We start from the raw sequence: 26,282 nt of genomic DNA, 5'->3' as shown, positions 1-26,282 counted from the left end.
AATGGAGCATGAAAACTACAAGTTTTTGGCAACTCCTGTATTCTGCCCAGTCTGTCATCATAACTCATCCGTTCTGGAGATGGATGAAGTTCTTGCAGGCCCCTGTACTGGTGGCTAAAGAAACTACTTTGAAATGAGGTATGGTCACTCTGATACAGCAAACCTGAAAGAGCTTCTTCTCCCCTGGCTAATCCCTGACGAAGAAGAACCACGTTTCAATAACTACTTTGAAATTTATCAGACATTTCAATTCAGGGTAAGTTAGACACCACCCACGTTCTGCTATCTCGTTATGCAAATGTGAATTCAGTGAAATGTGGCTTCCCCATCCCTGGAGGTGTTCAAGGCCAGGCTGGATGGGGCTTTGAGCAACCTGGTCTGGTGGGAGGTGTCCCTGCCCATGGCAGGGGGGTTGGAACTGGATGATCTTTAAGGTCCTTCCAACTCTAACCACTATATGATTCTATGATTCATACTTACATCATGCAGTCCAGGATCCACTGAAGCCAGCAGCAAAATTCCCATCCTTTCATGCTTGATTTCCCAATTTTCAATGTGTTTAAATATTGTCTTACATGAGTAAAATTGACATTATTATATTGCAGTTAATGATGTTATTACTTTATTGCAATTAATAAATACAGATATGGATCAGACACCAATATCTGGACCCAGGTATCGCAGCTGTCTCATCTTTGGTGGTGGTGGTTATGCGGCAGGTCAAGGGAATGAGTACATTCCCCCTTGCTGAGAGTGTATCTCCATCTACTGCACAGAGAAGCCCAGAATGAGAGGTACCAAAAAGGTATATCAGATCTAAAGGGAAGAGCTCCCCCATTGCAAAAGCAGGTCTCCAGCACGCTAGCACAGGGTTTGAGGAATTAATATCCCTTTTTCTCTGAAAAAGGTAGTTGGAAGATAAGATAGTGATGAAGTTATCCCTAGAAATTCCTTTTTCTCAGGTGTGGGTGAGTACCAGGGATTTGGAGGACCTTCTGTGCTTTGGTGCTTCTTTCTGTCTCAGTCTGCCATTTACATGTGGTTTGGAAGAGGGCATTTCCTCCCATTCAAGAGCAAAGGTGCTAGAGCACCCCCATACTCATTGTCCATAGGAATCAAGGCTTCAAACAGCCCTTACAAAAGTCCTCTCATCATTCCACATAAAAGCAGACTGTCATGCCATGAGGAACTCTGCCTTGTGTTTCTCCTGAGATGTTTTAAAGTTCTGTGCAGTAAGCAGTGTGGCTTCGAAGGCTGTGTCTTATAAAGGACAGATTAGCAACAGGCTAGTAATTGGCAGAGCTGATCATCTCCACGCTCCTCTGTATATATGAGAAATAGTCTTTGTTGCTCAAATTAGACTTAAAAACACCAAAGAAAGACTTAGTGAGATTCTCCAGTCGTTGGGTTTGTTACCTGTTCCTTACCTGCGACCAGGTCACCTGTCAGAGATGCAGAAAGGACTCTGAAATTCCCAGCAGATTTTTCGGATGGGGCTCTGGACAGTTATTCTGTTCTGCAGGAGTTGTGGCGCAGGAGGGAAGGCCACAGGCTTGCTGCTTGCGTTCCAGCCATCCCCACAGAAGTGTTTGTTATTTGTTTATGACACAGCTCATCATGTTGTAAGAACCACAGAATTTGCAAGTGCCGATCACATCTGGAAGTGATCAGAAGTGGAAAAGGGAGCTGTTGGGTGAACTGCTCTTTGAAAATGTGGCCCTGTGATCCAAAAACCTGCATTTAGGTCTTACGTATCTGTAAACTGGTAGTCTGTATTTCATGTAAGTTGGATACTTGACAGCTCCCCATGGAACTGCAGTGTCATTATCGCTTTTGATTTATGTAAATGCTCACATAATGACTTCAAAATCTACTTTAGTCACCTTTTTTTAAGTAGCCGGTTAAACATGAGTTTAACCTCTGGTGTACCTTCACATATTTTCTGTTGACAGCGGGACCAGGAACCGCGTAACGCAGCCTGTGGTCTGCGTGGCCAAGCTGGTGGCAGTGTGTGAAAGATGCCCCAGCCCGAGCTGTGGCAGGGATCTGTGGTGCTGTTGGGGCCACGCTGGGCACGGGTTTGGTGTGTGCCAGCTGGTGCTAAACCGTGCTCATCTACAGCCCAGGTCCAGGAGGGGCCAGCCTGTATGTGGATTGAGAGAACTGAGCTCCCTACTGTCCTCTCTGCTGTTCCATCAGTGCCAGGTCCTCACCGCTTATTAGTTTAGATGTTTTCTGTCTGGCTTCTGGAGTGGTTTTCTCCAACCAGCTGCCTTTTTCTTTGAGAGGACGGGAAATATCTGTTCAGACACCACATTACTTCTTGCCAGATACTTCCTCCAGCGCCTGGAGCATAGACCCTGAGCTAAAATCGTATCACATCAAACCTGTGGCTGTCACATTAGAAAAGCCCAGAAAAGAGATCTCAAAGGCTGGGATCCAGCTGGCCAGGAGGTGTTGCTCTGTGTAGCTTTGCTTTTTGTGTGTGCATCCATTTATTACATCAGAATATAATAATTTCCTATAAAAAACTATCATTTGCCTTCGTCAAATCAAAGCAGTCCCAAACTGCAGGGTGGAGAGGTGAGCCATATGGGAAAAAAGGCTTCCCATTATCTACCTTTTCAGTGACAGCCTGCCATTTCGCTAGTGTAGATCTGTGTTTTGTAACTGAAGAAATCTCCTGAGCATAGAGAGGGTGAGCTGGAAGTTTATGGTGAGGTAAATTATTTAAGAAGTTCCCCTCCCCTGCCCCCAGTTTGTCTTGATTTTTATCTATTAATTTTAATACTTGTTGGGTTTTGGACAAATGGACTACATGTCTAACAGGAGAATTCAGAAATGGTTCCTAGAAGTTATTCTATGTGTTACTCACAAGTGTCGAAATCCAAATTAATTTTACATTGTCTTTTAATTGTGTCAGGGTAATTATATTCATTCCCAATAAAAGTCAGAAAGCAGTGAGAAAATAATTTAATGTGGATTTGTGGCCAACTGAATTGCACTGGAGTAGACAGTTTTCTGTGGTTTTCTGGAAACCACATTAAATGACATTAAACTGAAATAAAATGTCTCAGTCAATCAGAAATCAGGGAAACCATACAGTTACTGACTTTTAGGCAAATAATAGCTTTCAACAATTATACAGCATGACAATGCAAGCCTTCTAAATTCGTTGCTGTGTTTGGTCATTACCGGAGCAAACCTAACCTTTTCACTTTCATTTTATTCCTCAGGTAGGAAAAGAAAATGTCAGTTTTTCTTTTCTGGCAAAAATAAACTTGAATTTGTAATCAATTATTTTTCACAGCGTTTAGTCATATTTTCTCACTAACCCATGAAGAAGAAATGCATATATCCCTTTCAGTAAAGCAACATCTGCTTATTACTGCAGCAATATCCATATGCTAGATTGACAAAAGCTATGGCCTTTGGCGTTTGCTCATGTGGTGAGAAAAGAGGGAAGCATAGATTTAAGGAAGACAAAAAACGTCTTGACACTTGTCAGGAAGCACAGAGAATCTCAAGGTGGCACAGGGTCAAAAAGGGAGGGTGATAGCAAAAGCTTAACTGGGGAAATGGGGAAGGGGGGCTGGGGAAGAATCTGCAGTGCTGTTAAAAGAAGCATCCTTTCATGCATGCTATTCACTCTGTCTAGCTGTGAATGGCATGAGGAGGCACACCACAATGCTGGCCTTTGTCACCGAACCTGCTTGCCCACGTTCTCAGCCCAGCCCTCTGCACCAAGGGCAGCCCCGGCACTGACACTGGCTGCCTGTCAGACAGCTCCTGTAAAGTAATACTGTCTGCATGATGGTTGGTTTTTTTTCTCCTGGAATTAGAGCTTGAATAGCGGAGAGAAAGACAATAGGCATGGAAGCAAAACTGAGAAACAATCACAACCAGTGCCACTTCATGCCCCAAAGGATCAGCTGAGGAGTCCCATCCTCTGCAAGATAAGCAGTATTGTTGAGACCCAAAAGGCTATTAAACAAAACAGTCAGTTTTGAGTTTTCCTCAAATTAGTGTCGCTTCTTACTAAGAAGGATCCTCATTGCGCTTATTGCGGTCCCTGGGTAGAGGTGATTTCCCTGTGAGCTTGAACTCACGCACTGGGAAGCTGCCTGATGATATTCAAACTTATAATGAATCATCCGTGTTCATAAAAAGTCTACTACAGTACTTACTGTACACTTAGAGTTCCACAAAGCTGGACCTCATGATATTTTTATTATTTATTACCAATGTGGTACTTTTTTATCATGGTAGAAAAACGTTGATGTTTTAATTCTTTGTTTCACTAAGGTGCTCTCCCTTTGACGCCCTTTATCTGAGGCTGGTTGTAGATTGGCAGAGGAGAGGTATTTATTTATTTTTTTAATATCAAGGTGGCATTAGTTTTGCTTCTTTTTCTTACTTTTTTAATATGAAAGTTGACACCCAGCTTACAAAACCATGAGAAATAGAAATTATACAGCTAGAATCCCACCTTCCATCCCCAAATGGTTGCAAAAAGTTTAGCGCTTGTTTTCTGGATTGTTAAAAAAAAAGTAATAAAATAAAACTCTGAAGAGCATTTGCTGGTGGTATCCCTATAACATGACATTTTTTACTGCTTCTTAGCACTGTATCAGATCACTTTATAAGTTAAGAAATGAGGCCTCGAGGAGAGTGGGAAGGAGGGCTTGCGAGTGTCCCGCACTAGTATTTGTTTTTAACTCTCTGGCAAGCTCCCAGGACTCGCGTGGTGGAGGGGCATGTTTTTGCGAGATTGTGCCTAGAATAGCAAAAGATCTGCTATTTTGGCCATCATTTCAGCTTGAGAAGATACACCGCGGGGGTGGGTGAGCCTGGGAAAACATGAGAGACAGTCATCTCAATGGAGAGAATTTCTCTCATTGGTTTCGCTGTTTCTTCACTACCTTTTACAGTGGCAAAAGATGACAAAGGCTGCTGTACACAGCATAAAAGCACCTGGAAAAGGAAACATTATTAACCTGTATTTAGGGTTCATGTTGGAAATGTTACTCATTTTGAGGAGTGTTCTTAGGCTGTGTGTTGTATTACGCTATTTGTTGAAGTCTTTGGTGGAAAGATGTTGGAAAGTTTTTTGTTGTGTATTTATACGTTTATACACATGTATGTTTGGATATTTAGCACCAAAGAATTATTAAAAGCTTGCATGTTGATGTGTGTTAGTGTACATGTATTTGTATGCATCTGTGTATTCCCTGGAAACCTGTCCGTCACCCAGAATCCCTCTCTTCCCACCTTCTTTCTTACTGCCCACTGTAGTCTTGTAGGGCTGTTAAAGGATTGGTGTAACTTCTTTTTAATTGTGCTATTTACGGTTTGTGTAGGTGCAAGTAAACATGAAAATCACTGGCTTAACTGTGAATGTAATGTGTAAAATACAGTTTTCTAAAAAAGAAAAAAAAAGTTGAAAAAAACCTCAAGAAATATGATGTAGCTATTGTTATTGATTGTTTTAAACTTCATTGCAGATTCATGTAGATTGTAGCGGACCGATGAGATTTCTGTATGGGCACCCATTCTGATTTCTTTGTTGGAGTGAAAGGCTTGTGTAAGCTAGTTCGGACTGCGTACGGAAGAGAGGTGGGCTTGCTAGTCATGTTCAGAACATGGCTGAATGATGTGGCTAAAAATATTTCTGTGGGAGATGGAAAAAAACCCCACCCAACTTGTCTTCAAAACTGTGTGGCTGGTCAGAGCACTGAGCTGACAGCACTGGGAAACAGATCTAGAGGAGTTTGCACCGCTCTGTTACCCAGCTTTCGTATTGTTCTAAAAGTTAATTTTAAATAAAGGGAAATTCCCTGTTTGGTTTTTTTCCAGAAGCTCCAAGGTAGCTGACATCTTAATTGGGCAAGGCTCCAGGTGTCCGTGAGAAAGTTTGGGATATGCAAGAACTGGGGTTTCAACAGGAGGGATGTAAGAAAAGCAGGGGGGAAACTAACCAGAAAAACCCAGATAACGTGGATTTTTGCCACAGTGAAGTTTAGTAAAGATTCTGGTAAAGAAAATTATGTAGAGAATTTTCCTATCAAAGAATTTTAAAAAGAAAAGTGTTTTGAAATCCTTTTAAAAAAAGTTGTTCTGATTAATTTATAAACTAAATGAAATTATTCAATGTTAAATAGCCTTTAGGTAGTCCATCTTTCAGTTCTCTTTTATTTTGGTTTTTCTGCAAATTCTGCACAGTGAGGAATTAGTATTTTTAAAATGATCTCATTATACTAGGATTTGAAGTACTTTGTTTTCAAATTAGAATATTTATTCTTTTATAAATCTTTGATAAATGATTTCATACTTTCAAACTTGTTAGTAAAAAACTTTGAAATATAGTAAAAGTAGATTATGTAGCAAATAGTTTACATTTTAAGGCATGATCTCTTCAAATAAGAAAATTACCTAAATATGATCTACTTGTAGAATTCATGAATAATCAATGGAATTTTGAGTTGTGCAAGGACATAGCTCTTAGTCCATATTTATAGTAGTTTAATTTGGAATGCAAACAGAGTTATAACAACCCAGGTTTTCTGGAAATAGACTTCAGTTCTGCTGAAGAAAAGCAGTGCACAAATGGGTATGTGAGTGTAATGAGAGAAAAAAAAAAACAAAACCAACCAGGACTTTCAAAAATGCAACCCTAGAATCAAGGCCTGAACTTTTTACCTTTAAGTTAATGCAAACAAAAGCTATACAGAAATACAGTGATGCAGCTCGAAATTGAGCAATCATAATTAGCCATACTTAGACCTTCCTACGCAAGGTTGGGTTATGCTGCTGGGCTGTGCACTTCGGTGGTCTGGGATGCATCACCAGTTCTGTTCGGCTGCCCTTGTAAAGATGGGGGGCGGGGGGAAATTTTTGTCTTTGGATATCGTTCCTTAAGCAGCTTCTGAATATAGGTTAACCCTTGAAAAGTTGTCCCTTCAAACCAGGGAAGAAAATGTGGAAGGCCCAGGATTCACTCTCAGCCATCTTCCTGATACAAACCCGCTTTGATTTGTTGAGGCTGTCCACATCCAGGTTGGAGTTAAAGCCTACAAGGATCTGGGAGGCTGTTCTGTGCAAATGGGATTTTTTAGGGACTTTTCCAGTAAGCCTCTAAAATGATCCACTAAGCACGTGCAAATACCAACTTTCAAAGATTTAAAGTGTAGCCAAAGCAGAATAAAAGACAAATCCATCTTGCCAGATTTCCGATTTTTGCTGAGGAGCTTGGAAACATGCTATCCTTCTTCAAACAAACAGTCAAGAGAAAATTAAAACATTTTACCAAGTAATCTTGTTCCTCTCAACATTTATCTTTTGATACAATTTAGCATTTTACTTAATTACTCTAAAAAATAGCCTGAGACAATGCAAGAGAGGGAAATGTAAAGCTCAGTTATGTGCCTGGCAGAGAAACAAAAAATGGAAAACAAAGTTATACGATGTAGGTTTTTAAGCAGCTTTAACAATAGGCTTTATTCTGTCTAAATTGAAACACACTGCATTTACTAGAAAACAGTCTTTAATAAATAACTGCATAAACTTAGAAGTATTAATTGGTCCTTCAGAGATCACTCTTTTTTACTTTTTTTTAGTGCAGGAAAACACATACTGAACCTGAACCTGCTTCTGATTAAGTCAGTGAAAGCAGGACTCTGATAAACATTTAGTTTGACAAAATGAATTCAAGATGTTGGAATTATTTCATCCATTTTATTAAGCATTTTTTCTGAATTCCTCCATTCACTGAAACTGTAAGATTTTAGTAGGTCTGTTACATCTTTCCGAGAATTTTTTAGGCTAAAGGTAAACTAAATGCATCCGTAAAGGTGAATTGAATGACATCTGTTACACAGAAGGTAACGTGCACTTAAATAAATATATCACACAGGGATATATTAAAAATAATCCCTTTACTTGTTCACACAGTGTGGAGCACCCAGGATAAGTATAATGTATACACATGGTTTTGTGAAACTTTTTATTGGATTGGATATCCTTTTTATCCTTAATAGACTACCCATAAGTGCAAGATGTCTTTTACTCACCAAGAGAAAACGTCTATTTGTAAATGTACTACTTTTAAAATAGTATTAATTAATTAACTTGCCATTGCTGGCATGCTGTGGACCAGCATGCCTTTCGCTTTAGAAAACAAATATAAGGCGAATATAATACAGTTCTGCACAAAAAGTTTCATACTTTTCATACGTAAAAGACTACTCCTTTTACGAAGTCAAATTGTTTATGTTCTTTGCCAAGCAAAGGAAAACCAGTGGACTTAGTTTTCTGATTAAGAAAATCTGATTCATTTGAGTGTGAAAAGTGCGTAAGTTGGATACTTCTTAAATACACTAGTCCGGTAAATCAGTGATTTTGCTGATGAAATGTTGCTGAAGCATTTACATGTGTGGCCATGATATATGTCTGAAAAGAAATTATTGGGATGTTTATGCTAAACAAGAGAAAAAGCACATGTGAACTGTCTAAGCCTATTGTCTAAGCCTGTGAACTGCTTATTAGATATCTCCAGACTGATCATACTTGAAGAGGAAATCATGACACTTAAACTGCTAAGTGAACACGTGGGGAGTATTACACTGTATATGCAATGGAACACACATTGTTTATTTTGTGTAGCATTCTTCTGCTCCCTTAAATACATACAAGATGGAAACTCACAGACTTTTTTTAACCTTTAGCTGCCATCCTTGTACAGAAACTACTAAACAAAAACCAACGGACTAGTAAACCACTTGGGTTCGTTTTATTTCATCTAACACTGATCACATTTCCAGTAGACAGTAAATATAATGCGCTGCTGACAGATGTGTAGAAATGTATATACAATTAGATGAAGAAATCCGGGTCAAGGCAGTTCCAATCTCAGTTTATGCCTTCGCATTTCCTTGAATATGGCTATAAAATTCTTACCTGCTGATGCATGGCCTCCTGCAATATCAGCTTTCCCCTGCTCATCCAGACTGCTGCTGGGGAGGCTGCCCTGCCAGCAGAGTATCGGTGCATCTCAGGCTTCATTGGAGCATTTACTGGAGTAAATGAGATCCTTTGCTTCATGTGCCTTTGGGTGAGGCCTTGGTGCATTTTCCCAGTTGAGCTGTAGCATTTCCTACATTTCCTGGAAGAGATTCAAGACATGAGAGCTCGCAATCTGTGTCTTGGGTTAAATGAATGCAATGAGAGTCAAGCTAAAGCAGCCAGAGAGCACCGGAATTAGGAGCGCAAAATGGGAGACACTTTTGTTCTGTGGGGTTTTTTAATTTTCCTTATCTTGGAGAAAAAAAAAAATAGATTCAGAGAGCAGACCCATATTTGATGGGAAGGTGGTGGGGTTTTGTTTGCTTTTTTATTTTTCCCTCTGAGGAGGATGTGTGGAGCACAGAAGATAGGCAATTTCAAAGTGAAACTTGCAATAAATACTTAAAGTGCCGGGTGTTGCCTTAACGGTTTGCCACTGATTTTCCTGGTCAGAATATAAAATACAGGAACAGTTATTCTTACTGAACTATCCTAACTGTTCATCTCTGTCCTAGCCATTTCAGTCTTCTGCAATGTAATTGGGTGTTCACAGCTCTGTAAGACAATCTTTCTGTTGGCCTTTGTAGTATACATATGGTAGATGGTTCTCCTGTTGCAGATGGGCTGGCACCTTTGCTTATACGCAGCAAAAATGTTTCTTTGGGGAAGAAATCTGTGTAATTAATTTATAAATGAAGCAAGGAATAGGCGAGAACACACTGCAAACTGGATTGCAGTTACCGGTCTAACAAGAAATGCTCCTTGTCTGCTTTGTCTGAGAAAGGCAGGTGTGTTGTCTCTGACTGAAAGCCATCCACAGTCCCCCAGTAGAACTGTGACGCTGAAATCCTTTGCGGTCTCAATTCACTTGAAATTTTGCAATTTTCCTAGAAATGACTCAGAAGAAATAAAATGCCAAGTGAGCTAGTACGAATATATGCATTTGTAAGAGTGAAGAATCTTCCAGATGTATGTGAAAGTTCTGTTCATTCACTGGTATGGTCTCTTCCTGTGATTTAGTGTGGATGCAGCGACTGCTGGTGGTTGGAATACACATAATGGGAGGCAGAAGTACCTATTCAGATTTTTTGTGTAATGGCTGACTTTTAATTTCTCTGTTTTCTTCTAAGAAATGCATTTATCCATTTATCCCTCCATCTGTCCATCCATATATATGCACTCCCTTATCCACATCTTTTACAAGCTCTTTGAGCAGTTTCATAAGCCTATGTCGTTTACTTCATAGTGCGTAAAGGAGAAGTGAAAAGTGCTGGCATTGTTGCTCACATCAAATTATTAGCTGCTTTCCTAGGTTTGGTAAAAAGCAAAGAAGACCTTAAAGGAACCTGTATTGATTTGTTAATCTGGCTGCATTACAAACTTTCCATGTTAAAAAAAAAAAAAAAAAAAAAAAAGTTGTTGTAGAAAAAGTAGATTATTATAGATAGTATCAAATGGCCTTTAAATTCTGTCACCTTCTTCTTTAACAGGTCTATGGAAATGCAAGATCTAGCAAGTCCTCATAATCTTGTTGGAAGTAGTGATGCGCCGGGTAGTTCCAAACTGGATAAACCTAATCTCAGTAGCACATCAGTTACAACAAATGGAACAGGAGGTAAGTATAAGACACTTCTGGCACATAGAAAGTTTTGGCTAGCTTTCAGTCTTACACATTTTTGAACATAATTTCAAGGATGAGCATAAACCCATTTATAAACCCAGCAAGAATTATGAAAAAATGACAGTCATACCAGCATAAATCTACTAATTCCAACAGCACTTCTTTGATTTCCACCCGTTGAAGTGAGGGACAGAACTGTTCGAAGCTGAAACAAGGAAAATCTTGGAATGGTTGATTTGAACAAAGTGTTAAAGGTTTGGTTATACCTGTTGATGATAAGTTGAAATAGTTGGCATTTTCTGCATCATATACTTCATTGCTGAGTACTCGTATACCCTGAGCTACACCCATTTAGATTAATTTAAAAGCTCTGTAAAAAGAAGTGCATCAAAATTAGGCTTAGGTAATTTTTTTTTACATGATGAACATGCTAATTCCATTTGTTGGCAGGTAATGAAAGTTTATCATAAAGAGATTTTTAGATTTTCCTCAAAATTTACTGGTTATTATTGCTGCGTCTGTTACTGTAGGGACAGCACTACCATGCAGCTACAACACAGATGTTCCAATGCTTTCAGATAATAGGTTCTGCCATAGCCGAACTGGAGCAGTGGGAGGCAGGGTACCACATTCTGAGATGGAGTCCTCTTCCCATTAGTGCCCGTGAGAGCGACACCATGGATATGAGTCAAGCTAGAGTTTCAGCCCTCTTTTTTGGAGTTTATATGTTGTTGTCCATTTTAAGAGTTGGAACCAAGAATTTTTTTTGTGTTTGTTTGTTCTTTATGGCCACAATGTAAAGCATTTTATTCACTTATCCCTATTGTAAAAAAATATGTCAATGTCAATAAAAAGTGTGAGGCCTGTGAGGGTAACAGAGCTCTGCAGAGAAGGGCTGAACCATTAAGGTTCAACCTAGTTGTATTTCAAAATAGAATCCTTATTGTGGCATAAAGAGAAGGGAAAACTTCAAGCATACCATTAAAAGAACACTAATAACTAGATGCCTCTATATTACTCTTGCATAAATAAACCAGTTAAAATAATACTCATAAAAACAGTACAATGCAGTTAAAAGACTTGGCGCCAAGTGCAAAAACACTTACTTGCCTTGAAGATTATTCAGGTACACTAAGCAGACGCTGGGAGAATGAACCGTTGTACCCTTCCTGTTCTCAGGAGACAACATGACTGTGTTAAATACTGCAGACTGGTTGCTGAGTTGCAGTACCCCCTCTTCTGCAACAAGTATGAGAGACCCTGGTACAGTGCATGTGTGTGGTGCTGTGTCTCCGTTGACTGCTGTGTAACATCTCTCTCGGTTTGCTCTGTTCTTTTGTGATGCAGTTTGAACATTTTCATGGGGTTCCCCCTCCCCCCTCCCTTTTTGTTTTCCACCCCTGCTCAAAGGCCTTTCCCACAGACAGAAAACTGGTAGGAAGTTGCAATAAGTAATTATCTTACCAAACTTTGAAAGTCATCAGATGAGCAAGGAGAATTTAACCTACTTGAAATTAGCTTAACCATCTACATGCTCTGAGAGACTGGGAGACCCCCGTGGTGATCAGCATTGCTGGGAACTGCCAGTAGTCAGCACTGCTGGAAGTCAGGCCAGCGGATTTTCCACAGAATGCCCATTTGTTTTTCTTTTATTTTTAGGTACAACATTGCATGATTACCTGAGCACAAATCAAGGTTGACATTATTGTTGCTACTCCTACTCCTACTTTCATTATTAATTAATTAAAGCTTATGTCTAGGGTGCTACTACATGTAACTTGCCACTTTACAAACATTTGGCCAAATTTTCCAAGTTGTTGTTTTCATTTATGAGTTTCCTCTCATGCATTTTTGTTATGAGTTATAAAGAGTAATAATAATTATATATGTGACACTGTTGCAGTACACATGGGATTAATCATAGGTGTAAACATGTGTCACCATGACTTTCTATAAGCCATTACAGAAGTGCTTAAGCTAAGCAGGTTTGGACTAAAGTTAGGAAGATCTCAAAAACTTTCCTTTTAAAAAAACCCTCAGAATTAGCTTGCCATTCATATCACATATCCAGAGAGACTTTACTCTCCAAAAAAGTTCAGACTTGAGCACAAAAGATCATTTGCACTAGAATAACTGATTCCATGTGAATGTTCCTGCTCACTTACAAGAATTTCAGTTTAAGGAAGGACTGAGCTAACTGTCTGTCACTCAGTTAACTCTTCAGCATGTTCAGATAAAAGTGGAAGGTAGTAATTTACATACTAATTATCAGTACTGAGGAAATGTAATTTGAAAGTCCTTGCATTAAATCTGGTTTTCCGTAAGCGGTAGAACATTTAGATCTGTGCTTCTAGTTGAGTATATTCCTGGGAAAGTCCTTAAGGCTTGCTAAAAGAAAGAGAAAAATCATTCCAATGACAAGCTGTGTGGCTTATTGTTTTACGTGAGCTTTTAGCCAGACTTGTTTGCTCTGATCGCTATTACACTTGCTTGTCCTGCTTCATGCATAGTAGTAGAATCTCTTGTCCCTAAGACTCTGTGTTCATTATTAGTCCTTAACATGGAGAGGTTTTTTAGGAAAAAAAGAGGTTGGCAGAGCAGTAGTCATGTTGGTCGGCTAAATCCTTTCATCAAGTAAAGAACTTACATTGTAGAAGCTGTTGCCTGTTGGGAGCTGTGTTCTGAGTTCAGAGAATTAAATTTGGAAGGGATCCCTGGAGGTCAGCTGTGCCAGCCCCTGCTCAGAGCAGAGCCAACTTTGCTGTTAGATCGTGTTGCTCAAGGCAGTGTCTAGTTGAGTGTTGAATGTCTCCAAGGTGGAGGTGCCACAGCCTCTCTGGGCATCTGGGCCTCTCAGGGCCTGACTACTTTCACAGTGAAGAATTTTCCTCTTACATCTAACTGGATTTTTCCCTTGCTCTAGCACAAGGCACTTTTTGAGAAGAGTGTGCCTTTGTTCTTTGTCATCTTTGCACCTTCCCGTTAGATAGCTGCAGGCAGCAATTAGCTGTCCCCTCAGCCTTCTCTTCACAGGACAGAACAAGCCCAGCTTCTTCTGTCTGTCCTTGTACACCGTATGTCCCAGCCCCTGACCATCATGGTAGCTCTGCTCTGTTAATACATGCGGTCTTCACTGTTAGCAACACTCAAATGTTTATTTTCAGCTTGAGATTGCTTTTCATTTTATTTTTACACTTTCAACGTGTTAAAAAAAATTAAAACTAATCCACACTTTAAAAAATAGAATATTAAATATATAGTCTTTAAAGCATTCAAAGTGCTGGTTCAAACTCTTAGTCTTTGTGTTACGTCTAAAGCAGTTGCCATAGTATCAGAACCACGCTTCATCTCATATGTGGGAAACATAGGGATGTTTCTGTGCTTTTAATTTTATTTCAGCTGTTCCTGGGTTTTTGATTTGATGTTAGAATTCTTTTTTTTTTTTTAAGTTAGCTTTATGCTTTTTCCCCTCTTGGTTTAATGACATGCAACATAAAGAAAGAAAGGTAATAGTCCAAATGTCTAGCTACACTGAGGAAAGACCTTGATGAATTCCTTTCTGTGATAAAATCTGAACGTAAAAAAGTAGAGCTGTTTAAAATCAAGCACATATAAAAATACTTTCTACATGTATTTTTGAACAAAACACAGTGCCAATGTGATGTTTTTCCTCAAGTTAAGTACATGAGAGAGTTTCTTTTGGTTTAGATCCTTTTCTGCTTGACAGGGAGAGAAAAAGATGGTGACTGTTGGTGCTGATGGAAGTGCACTGCAGCTGGCATTAACCAGAACTAGACCCAACTCTAAAGTAAACAATTCATTACTGAAGTTTTTGTTAAATAAAACAGTTAGGCACATACTGGATTGTCTTTCTGGATGCAATCCTGAGCATAGGTTTGTAGCTCGGTATGGTCAATAGTGGAATACCTTCTTGAATAGAAACAGATAAAGGTACTAAAAAGTAGGTTTTTCCATGTAGGTAAATGTAGATACTCCGCAGAGAAGAGAGACATGCATCTTATAAAGTAAAACATGACCAAAGATCTTCAGAGGGGAAAATACAAATCTTTCCAACTTAGTATGATTTTTCATTCTCCTACTGAAGTACATGCAGACATCTGTATATAGTAATCAGAAAAGAAATAAATTTAGTTACTTTTAATTCTTCAGGCAAGAATACATGTTCCACATAATTGAGAGGCCTGAGGTTCAGTGGAGGCAATGGTTTTGTGACAGATGACCCTTACGCTTTTTCTTGATGTATATTTTATTGATCTAACAAAAATAAAATCACGTCTTTCTCATCTAAATAGAGAAATGGGAATGGTTGATTACTCTTATGAATTACTTTGTTAATTTTTTTGTAATATTTGTCACAGCTTTTTTTAAAAAAAATCAGAAGATAATAGCCTGCAAAATGACAAGGGGTGCACAACAGCTTGAAAAAAATGTGGCTAAAATTCTTCCCTGATGATTTCATATTGAATTAATATCCTGCTGTTTGCAGGGAGAATATATGGGTGTGGCAGTTTTATTAAAGAGAAACGATAATGAAAAGAAGTCTACATTTAAAAGACACGCATTCAAATATTTTTTAATTATTTTTTAATCTCGCACCGTAAATGGAAAGACACAACGGTGTAGCTTGTCTAAGAAAGTGCTGCTTGGTTTCCTTAGCATTGGAGCACCGAGGGCGCTCTCCCGGTCGCAGAGACAAAGACATCCCGATTTCTCAAATGTCCCCTGCTTGACAGGAGTCCCTTTGAATTCAGCATGGGTCGCTTGTGCAATTGTAGACATCAGCAGCACCCCATGTGACTTACCAAAGTAAGACGCCTTAAGCAGTGTGACTGGAAGCGGGGTGTGATGTCGCAGGAGAGGTGACCCGCGCAGGGCCTGCCACAGGCGGCCGTCCTGATAGCTGTGCAGCTGCCGGTGAGCTCCTCGTGCTGCTCACGGACACAGGGAGGAGCAGCAGTACGGTTCTGTGGGTGATGTTTCCCGTGAGAAAACCAAACCCTTTATTTAGCTCATCCACTGCCTTTTCATCTACAGACCGTAAGCGGCATGGTGAGGGCAGCTCAGGCTGTGTTTGGACTGAGTCGCCCTCTGGAAGTACCTCTTTCTCAACTGGACATCAAAGGAGATTATTATGCACCTAATTTATGTGCTTAAGTTAGGTGACTTGAATCTGAGCCGTAGTTTGTAAATACATTGACAGCTCAGAAATACGAAACTCCCCTCCTCCCCTTACTATTGCCAGTGAAGTCCACCGTGGATGCGGGGGTGTTGACAGATGAAGGCTTTGGTCAGTTTAGCTGATGGCCCTCAGAAGCGTCAGGTAACTAGCTGGCAGAAAATGCCTTTGCTTGGCATATGTTAGACCTGCTGGGGGTGCTCTGCCAGCCTAGCTGTCACAGAAAAGGCTTCTCCACGAATCCCAGACTTGGAATTTCCATACCTGGCGTCCGACCACAGTAGTGGCCCGTACAGGCCCTCATTGCCGCTTCGCTCTGCACCCTCAGGCAGCGACCGGTCCTGTGGTTGCTGATGTGTATGTGATGAATGCTCTCACACACGCACACCTAACTGACCTTCGCAAAGCAATTGTGATATATGTCGATGGTTTCTACATTTGCCAGCCAAATATCTAATAAAAGCTGCAGTGTATTCTGCGCTGCTGTTTCCTACCACATCGATTAGAAGGGTGATTCCCAAACTCCATTACAAAAGTCCATGTGAGATGGTCTGTTCAGGTAACGTATTAAAGTATAAAATCTAGATTGCCTCTGTGGTGCTTTCAGTTATAGCTTGGATGGTAAGAGTGCATGATGATCTGTAAGAAATAATTTGAGTTCAGAGTGGACCCAAATGTATGGTAGCCTCTGAGTTAGAAGCTGACTTGTGGCTGTCGTTTGTGTCCTAATCTAGTTCTTTTGCTTTTTTTTCTTTTAAACTTCTCTCTTCATTTGTGGAAAATTGCTTGCTGGTGACCTAGCTCAAAAAGCCCCCCACAGACTCTGTAAAAGGGGAAGGGGAAAGGCAGAATGCTGGCACTGTGAAAGTAATTTGCTTCTATATGAGCATGAAACCATATTATTATTATTGTTTCACTTGTCAGGCAAAACTATTTTTGTTATGTGCTACATCCCTTGACAGCTAATGTTTCCTTCCTCTCTGCTACTCTTAGGGAATTGTTAGAATCAATTAGATTTAGGTTGAAATCTCCCCAGAAGATATTCCAGTTGCTAAAACCAATAGATGGAGGATTGCACAGATAAAAATCTATGTAGATGCATGACGATTCCAGACGGAGCAAGTGTTTATTGTCTCAATACGGTGGTAGAGCGAAGGTAGAAGCTGTTGCACCGCATGCTTGTTCTAGCTGGACTACCCCTAGTGAGACTGGCATGAAGACTCCAGTGTAAATTTAGAAGTAAAATCTCATGTCTACTTATTCTTCTATGTAGTGTCTCTTCTTGCAGTCAAAACAGAGCCCATGAACAGCAGTGAAACAACAACAACAACTGGAGATGGATCGCTTGACACTTTTACTGGGTCAGGTAAAGCCATAATAAGATCACGTATTGTTAGATGCACATTAACGTAGCATTTAATAGCTTTCACTAACAAGCATTGCACTGCATGGAAGCAATCTTTAAAAAACTGCAATAAAGTAACATTTTAATACATAATAATAACAATAGCTTTTTCATTTTTGTAAATTAAAATCTACAATTTTCATGAGCTATGATCCTAAAGAAGCTTTAATGATGCCTAAAATGATTAGTGTATGCAAAAATCTTAGAGTAATAATGTTTTATTATACTGTAGATTTTTCTCAGTCGTGTAGGATCTTAGGCAGAAAAAAATGGATTGTGATGGTAACAGCCATTCTAACATGTAAAATTTAAAATCTTGAGGGTTATATTTCAGTGCTAATCTTTTTATTCCTGTGAGCAATGTGTTAGTTTTAACCGTGACCAGATGCCATAAGCTACTTTATTTTCATGAAAATGAAGTCTGTATTTTAGTTACTGTTCTTCTATCTACTTCTAGAAGAAGTAACTATTCTGTTACTTCTTCTTAAAAAATTCAAACAAACAGCAATTTTTAAGTAGATTCCTATAAATTATTAAAAGGTGATGAACCATGGAAAAGTACAGATTATCTGCCTTCTAATCATTAAGCTGAATCCTGCTAATAATCATATTAACAAGGAGAGGAGGGAGAATAAATTTTGCGTCTGAAAATACCAGTTCAGTGATGGCCTGACTGAAATGTCTCTGAATCGCCACTCCACATTGATAGTACTATTACTTTGGTAGACTTAGGTAGTTAAGCCCTATTTAAAATATTTTGGAAATCACAATGTTTGAGTGGAATGAAAATGTTTTAAAAATTGAGCTTATGTTTCTGGAATTGTTTTTTAGGCATCAGTAAATGCAAATATCCTCTGAAGCCGGTTATTCAGAAAAGTATTTATAACAAATGTAGTGCCTGAAGAAAAGGTCTCTTGTGAGATGTAAAGCAAGCGTATAACATTTCTAATTAGAAAAAAATGAAAACATTGCCCTCGTTATGATTATAATGAAAGGAACACCATCAACTTAAAGTCTAACAAGTTCCATAAGAAAAAGTAATGGTCTTGGCTAAAAAGTAGCTTTTCTTTTTTAACTCAGTTGTTATTCTATCCTAAAATTGTGTTAGTAATGACTACGTGTTATAAAACGTCCAACCATATATATGATTTTGTCATTGCTGGTGAAATTTCATCAGGTTCTGCCATGTATTTAAGACATCTGAGTTGGATTCTATGTGTAAAAGATGTCTAAGGCAATATTTTCATGAAGGGGTGCCAAAAATTGCAGCCTCCGGTTCTGATTTAGGTAGCTAAGTAACACCTTGATTTCCCCAGGTGCCACTTACCCGTTAGCTTCCACTGACTTCAAAAGAAGTGTTGCCATCTCCACACTTGGCAGATTTGGAAACAATTGGTGCCTCCAAAAAAAAGGCAGGAATTTGAGCCTTACACAATAATTTTTGTCTGTTAGCCACCTGCAAACTCAAAAGAAATACAAACCTGATTCTCAGTTTAGGCCACAAATTCAAGTATTAAATGAGTGTGGTCATTCACGGTGGGAAATCAATAGTCTGCCTGTCTGGGTGATGTGCAGTCTTCATCATCAGAGCAAGACACAGAGCTGCCTTGATAACGCACTGAGCCTTCCATAAAGAGTAAATCCGTTATTTTCACACTTGCCTTTTACTGGCACTTGCAAACTGGACAATTTGGTTGGCTCACTTTTGTGGAAGAAGTGCTAAAGGACAATAAAAACTCACCAAAAAATTATTTCTCTGACTTTTTAACCTAACTGGTTATTTGGGAAGTTTAATGGGTTGCCAAAGACAATAAATACTGACTAGTAGAAAGATGTCATTTCAGACAAACCAGCTGCAATTGAAAATAATGCATAACAAAGCCGAACACTGAACCGTTTGGTTTTTCCTAATAATCAGTTACATAGGTGTGTTATCCCCAACTGTGACAAGGTGATAATGCTAGTACTTTCCCACAGCTTTCAGAGCACCTGTGAGCTCATTTCATGAGGATGCCTAGACGTGCAGGCCACTAGCAAGGATATCACCTATTCTGTCTTATACAAGAATAGGTCAGAAGGACTCAAGCATCCTTTGTTGAGTAGGGAAGAATTTAGATATGTTATTGAATATTTTATGAAATGAGACATGGGTGAAAAGAGAACTCCTGGTGCTGAGACCCATTGGAGAGTCTGCCATGCAGAAACCCTCTCCTTCAAATATTCCACCCATTAAAATTGATTTCCGTGCTCCAAGGGCAATCAAAACCTGTGGCATGTGCTGGAGCTGAGCAGAAGGCTGAGCAAGCCCTGTGGGGTGTAAGGTAGCCAGCTCTGTCCCTAATAACCAGCTGTAACACAGACAGTGATGGTCAGACACAGGAGAGACAGATTAGGCTTCACAGAGAACTTTGACGAACCCCGATCTTTGATTGAGAAGTTGAAAAATAAAGCACGTAGATCTCTTGAATGTAGAGTGACAGTTGCCACAGTGGCCTTGCCCAGGCCATTGGGCAAGCTCCTGCTCAGGGATGCAGCTCACGTGTTGCAGCTCATGCTCAGGGCTACGGTTCCTCCATCCTGCAGACCTGCCCCTGGGAGAAACTGTGTGCCTCTCAGCAAGGGTTAGCCAGGTGGAGAGTCACATTGCGCACCCCTCTTCCTTCTCCTTTTTTCTTCAAAGGGTGACAGTTGGTAATTAATCTCGGTATACTCCATTTGAAGCTTCGTGGTCCCGCAGCAGACCCCCGTGGGGGTGGGTATTCACAGGATGTGGGGAGCTGCACAACAGCCTTGAACTGAGCATTTTCATACTCTGTGAATTTGCTGCAACTGCTGTACTGTGAGTGCATGCATTCTTGGGTTTATATTGCTTACAATACTGGATTAATTTGAGAACTGTTTAACCTTTTTAATGGAGCAGAGAGAGAGACATTTGAAGTTCTCATCATCCTTTCTACTTAGAATTTATTACACAAAAAGGATATAGAAAAGAATTTCTGAAGGCTATAAAGGCGAAGTTAGGAAACGCCACTGCTGTATAACCTACATTTGGTCCCCTTGTGTGTAGGTATTGTGATCTGTTATTTAAATGAGATCCTTTTAACCTAATGCCTTTGCACAGAATTTTCCAGATGCGTAATGAAAAAAACCCAAAATTTCAGCCTGTGTTAATATACTGAGCCCAACACATGCTATCGGAACAGTTTATGGTCATTCAAATTCTCCACAGCCACCTTGGCCAGTTGAGCTAACAGGGTAACGGGTAAGAGCTGGCTGTCAGATTCTTGTCCCCTCTGTGAATCGACGTTAGTGGGGACTAGAACATGCCCTCAGCACCGTAGTGATACTTGAGAAATCAAGGGTCTTATACCTGCCCTAAAGAGCATTCCTCAAGCAGTGAAGGCTTAGAAATATTTAAGTTTTTCAGAGAAGAAGCAGTTTTGATTTTTTTTCTTAATATAAGTAACATAAAACAGTGTTTAACACCATTTATATAAATGACTATATAAAGTGAAGCAGTTATAAAAACTGTAACAACCTGCCTCCGTGATTTCGTCCATTGCTAACAGTCCTCAGAAGTAGGGTTAGGAGGCTATCCAGCAGTGAAAGTTGTTTGATAACCCTTAGAATTACCAATCTGATCTGTGAGATACAAGCGTAGTCCAGTCCATAGTCAGTCATAATGTTCTCTTATGGTAGGTCTTATACCCTGTGTTTCTCAAACATCTCACAGTCTAAAAGATAGTGCACAAATCAAAGGCACCAGAGAAAGAGCAAAAGGAACAGACGTTTTAGTTTGAAAGGTACACAATTTACTTTGGGGGCACCTGCATGTTTTTTCTCTCTTCCCTACAACCGATAGTATCATCAGGGAAATTGGGAAAAAAAAAAATATTTTCTTGTCTGAATTTATGAAATAAGGAATATACAGAAAGAATAAAAAAGCAGGCAGGACACTTTTTGCTGAAAACATTAACTTTTGAAAGCTCAAGGGTTTTAAATGAACAGTCATTCGTTTTTTGTAGTTTACATCAGGTGTGGTGGAACGGTAAATGTGCTTTAACCAAACTGATTAATCAAATGAGCAAATGATCAGACAAAAAGTGGAGCAGTACAGGCAAAAAAGATCTGATAAGCTGAAAATGGATCACAAAAGTTCCTTGCCCTGAGAATCACAAAGGTCACTGTGTTAGCTGTTGTTTGTCTTTAGAAAGGTCACAGGGATATGACAGGGATTACTCTTCAAGCCTTAATTAAATGAGAGCATCCTGTAGAGTTCTGTGGACTGGTTCTGTTGATATATACAGCTATAGATCCATCTGACTCTGGGAACAGCTGTATGCACACCTAGTGGATGACTCTGCGGATTGGGTTTAAACCACGGAAAGGCATTCTCAACGACAAAAAAAAAGAATATCCATACAAAATTAAATTCAGCAGATTTCCATCACAGACAAACCCTCAATATCTTTTCAATCAGCAACTCTTTTATGAAATCTGGTGGCACATGTTCCAACAATTATTATCCAGTTGTTCTTTATTTTCAAGCCATACTCAACTGCACATTTAAAAAAGCAGCTAATTGTTTTTCTTCTACTGTACTTTCCTTTTAAGTCGTACATGTTCTAAATGTGTTTAAACTAGCTTTAAAAATATGAAGTTCTGCGTATGTTCAAAGCAATAGATCTCAAAGACGTTAATTAGGCTTGGTTGTAGAAATAGATCATGTTTCATAAAATAGTTAGGAACCTAAACCAATTTGTCACTTATATAATTCTGAAAGTTCATTTCTCCTACCATTACGAACAACTCAGGAAGAGGGTACACTTTGAAGTACAACTATGATTGATTAGACTGAAGAAATTCCAGTGCTTCGTTGTGTACTACTTTAATCTTTTGAAAAGTGAATGAACAGCAGATGGCCTAATAAAGACACTCTGTGTGTTTGCCCAGTATGGATTTGCTCTGAAGGGATTGGTTCAACACTTTAGAGTACATATATTTGGAATACATCTGTCTTAGTCAAGACAGATGGCTAAAGGAAAGAGAAACTTCCAAACACTTGGAATTAATCCAGCGTGAGCACCGCTTCTGAATGAAATTTTAATGGGATATGACTATTGTTCTGTCAGCTTGCTTGGAAGAATGCGGCTGTGAGTAGTAGAGACATACACAATTTTGATGGCTACTGGACAGGACTGTTTATGCTTACTTTGGAAATAGAAACATTGCTGTTAGTGGCTATGTTCTAATTGGCCTGTTGTTAAAGAGTGGTATTCGTTTTCTAGTAGTCAGTCTGGTATCTTCCATCACCTAAGCTGACAAAAATTAACCGCACCCACATAAAACGTATTTTTCCTACACAGTATTAAAATTAAACTTGTTAAGATGAGACTTTCAAAGTATTTGCATGTTATTGCAATCCTGTGCAATACCATACATTAAATCACAAGATTCTTTTTAACTACCAATTTTAATACAACTTGCAAATTTGAAAGATCTATGTTGTGTGGATCACAGATAATGTGTGAAATTATGCCTCTGCGATATACATAGAAACACGTCAGTCAAGCTAAAAAAGCACAACACACCCATACCAACTAAAGAGTTCTGTACAACGATGAACAATCTGGGAGTTTTTTAATTTTTATATTAATATGTCGCAGTTCAGGTGCCCATCTACTTTGCTGAAAAGCTGTCCGTTCCAATCGGCTTCTCTGCTAATGTTGCTTCCTTAGTATTCAGACTGTTTGGCTGCGTTGGTCTCATGATGATTCTAACTGTTCTACTCTTGTTTTCTGTTTTGCAGTAATAACAAGTAGTGGCTACAGCCCAAGATCAGCGCACCAGTACTCTCCGCAGCTATATCCCTCCAAGTTAGTGTCTGCACCTCTTCTAGTCTGTTATAGGGAATTGACCTTGGCTGTAGGCAATTCTGTGGTTTGTTGCAAACAAGGGTTCATCAGCAGAAGAAGCAGAGAGAAAGGAAAATACTTAAGCCTCAGCACTGACTCCATTCTAGCGCGCTCTCCAACTTTTTTTTCCGTGTGTGGCTGCAGAGTAAGATCCTGTTCTGTGCAGTATTGCTGTACAACAAATACCCTTGAATATCTGCACGCAACAGAAGGAAAAAATACAACTATTAAGTTCTCAGACATCAGCACCTTAACAGTGCTGGCAGTGTGTACAGACATATTCTGAAGAAGACAGTTTATATTTAGAAATCACAATTGCACGTGCGAGATGCATACTGAGGGGTAACCCTGTCACAGACTCTCCCAGCACCAGCATTGCCAAACGCTTCCAAACATTCCACAGTCGTGAACCACCCTTTCCGCCTCCTTCTCCAGTATCATAAGATTTAAAAATCAAATAAATTGGATTAGCTTTTAATCTCATATTTTTATTTTTAAGCCAATGGGCGTTGTTAGGAATAGAAAATTTCTTTCACTTTTTTTTTTGAGGAAAACAGACTCTTGGGCAGTCACATGAACCCAGGAGTGGAAACTTTAGGAAAAAGCACCGAAGATGTTATATGAAACTGCTGCGGTTGGCAGGATATTAGTCTGCTTGTGTTACGAGCAGCGTTGTGCACGAGAATGCTTGATTCCAGTATGCCATCTATTTGTTTCTGTGTATTTGGTACAACTACCTATGTGACTTCGATACAGAGGAAACATTGAAACTGTAGCAGCTGATTAGGCTTTTTCAAGTTTCTTTAAAAAGTTTGCATTCGTATCATGATAGACAATATTTATTGATAGAGAAAGTAGGTGCCTGAACTAAGAACAGCCCTCATTCCACTTAAAACAGGTTTTGGCAAACTATATCAGATACTTTTGGCCAAATACATTACAAGGTTTAATAGAATTTTTAATCTACTATTATAATTTATTGGCATCTACATTAATGAGTAATCCTTTTCTGATAGTTACTGCTGCCAACTGTACTGAACTAATTAGAAAGAAAAAATAAAAAAAAATTAGAATCTGAAATTTAGTCATGGATTTTAATGGCCAGGTTTCAGTTAGCGTAATTCTGCAGAGTGTGTTTATTCAACTCTTGCTCCATAAAGTCTTATTTGACTTACAAAACAATCCAAGACAAATGTTTCTCTGCATGTTTTTGCAACTCTGGAGGGCAAAAATTTTAACTTGATTTTATTCAATCTCTCTATAAAACCCCAGTATTCATAAATAAAAGACCATTTTTATTTCCATTCTATTTCCCTAGCCCATATTTTCCAAACATTTAAAGCCCATCTGGTTACCAAAGTATTGCCGTCAATATTTTTCATGCTGCTCTCAATGGGCACGATCCATCTCCCGTTGAAGCCAGAGGCTAGATGTCTGTTGAAGCACAACCATACACAGAGGACATAATGTAGTAGCTTTAACATTCACCTCTGTATTTCCTTTATTCTTCTAGTCCGAATTTCCCTCCACTGGATTAAAAAAGCATGAGGGCTTTTCTAATTTAAGCAGGCTGATCTTGGCTCGGAGGGATCAAATCCCGATAAAGCCATATGGCGGTGGCACAGTCCACCCAGAGCTGGGCGCAGTAGCTCGAGAATTAAATTGTAGTGATGGGGCAGCACAAAATATTCACCGTGTCCTGGGGAATGTGAGACAGAGTGGTTTTCAGCATATTTCAGTGGGGAATGGAATAAATCCCAGAAGAGGAACAGTTGGCAGAATAATGAACTGCCTTTGGACATCTTTAAACCTTTTTTCTTTACTTTATTGCTTGAATCAACATACAAAGTATTTGTTGCCACAGTAATGCTATTTTTCCTGATATTTAGGCCCTATCCACACATTCTTTCTACACCAGCAGCTCAAACAATGTCTGCCTACGCCGGACAAACCCAGTATTCAGGAATGCAGCAACCAGCGGTCTATACAGCCTACTCACAGACAGGACAGCCGTACAGCTTACCCACTTACGGTATTTGAGCTCTTATTACTTCACCTTACGTAGAAGTTAGAGCAATGCCGACGTGACTGTTTTTTTGCTTTCTTTTTTATTTTCCCGACTGTAAGAAAATATTTTAAAGAATCGGTTGAAAATTAATTTCTTATACAGATTTGGGTGTAATGTTGCCAGGCATCAAGACGGAAAGTGGGCTCTCGCAGACCCAATCACCACTGCAGAGTGGGTGCCTCAGTTACAGCCCCGGGTTTTCCACCCCACAGCCAGGCCAAACACCCTACTCTTACCAGATGCCAGGTGAGTAGCCACCACCATCAGGGCTCACCCCATCCCACTGCTGCCAACGTCCCCCTCTTCCCTCATATTTATGATACATTTTCCATTAATTTTTGTGAACTCCAGCAAGTACGCTTATCACTGACAACTACTTTTAGCTCTGAAATTTAAAGCTAAGTATTGTTTTCCTGTACTGGTAGGCATATATGTATTAATTTTGGTCATCTGTTAATTTAGATCTCTTCATGTAATGCAGTCCCAATTTGCACCTTCATTTTTTTTATGGGGTGAAGTCACATGGCAGGACTGGAAGCATTTGTTCTATTTGTTAAAGGACACAAGTCGCTTTTCCTTGTTTCCATGTTTCTGAGTATGACACATCTGAGTATGATACTTGTTTCTCATTGAATTAACATAATTTATTAGAATTTCTCCTTACTTCATATTTATTCTTTCATTTATTATTCAATTATTAATTCACTTATTACCCTTTGATCATTGATAACCTGTTTTATTTGGATAATTTTTAAGCTTCATATACAATGGTAAATCTTTTAAATATTACGAATTACCATATGAGTCATCCGATGTTAAAAACAAGGACATGCCTCATTACAGATCGATTAAGAACACCTGGATCATTAAAATACTTGTTGAAATTTTTTTTTTGTTTCACAAGTGAACATCCACTTAAGCATTAGGACTTAGAAATGAAGGCAAAAGGGAAAAACAATATTTGAGGAGAGGTGAGACACTGCAATAAATTGAAAAATGTTTTCTCGATCAGTGTA

General features: G+C 39.2%; 1 protein-coding gene across 8 annotated transcripts in view; it reads left to right on the top strand.

Moving 5' to 3' along the window:
• EYA4 (EYA transcriptional coactivator and phosphatase 4) overlaps nt 1-26,282 on the top strand; it is a 154,610-nt gene that overhangs the window by 93,839 nt on the left and 34,489 nt on the right. For 4 of the 8 annotated variants that reach the window (XM_074580679.1, XM_074580683.1, XM_074580678.1 and 1 more), the window contains exons 4-9: nt 10,551-10,675; nt 11,861-11,944; nt 17,152-17,244; nt 23,093-23,159; nt 25,088-25,230; nt 25,369-25,512. In XM_074580679.1, the coding sequence (XP_074436780.1) occupies nt 10,551-10,675; nt 11,861-11,944; nt 17,152-17,244; nt 23,093-23,159; nt 25,088-25,230; nt 25,369-25,512 (656 nt within the window). The remainder of the gene's footprint in view (nt 1-10,550; nt 10,676-11,860; nt 11,945-17,151; nt 17,245-23,092; nt 23,160-25,087; nt 25,231-25,368; nt 25,513-26,282) is intronic. The other 4 variants (XM_074580681.1, XM_074580680.1, XM_074580686.1 and 1 more) reach the window with 2 other exon arrangements.

The sequence above is a fragment of the Larus michahellis genome, chromosome 3, assembly GCF_964199755.1.
Source record: "Larus michahellis chromosome 3, bLarMic1.1, whole genome shotgun sequence".
NCBI classification, from domain to species: Eukaryota; Metazoa; Chordata; class Aves; order Charadriiformes; family Laridae; genus Larus; species Larus michahellis.
The sequence above is the reverse complement of the archived record's forward strand: the minus strand, read 5'-3'. Positions and strand labels throughout refer to the sequence as shown.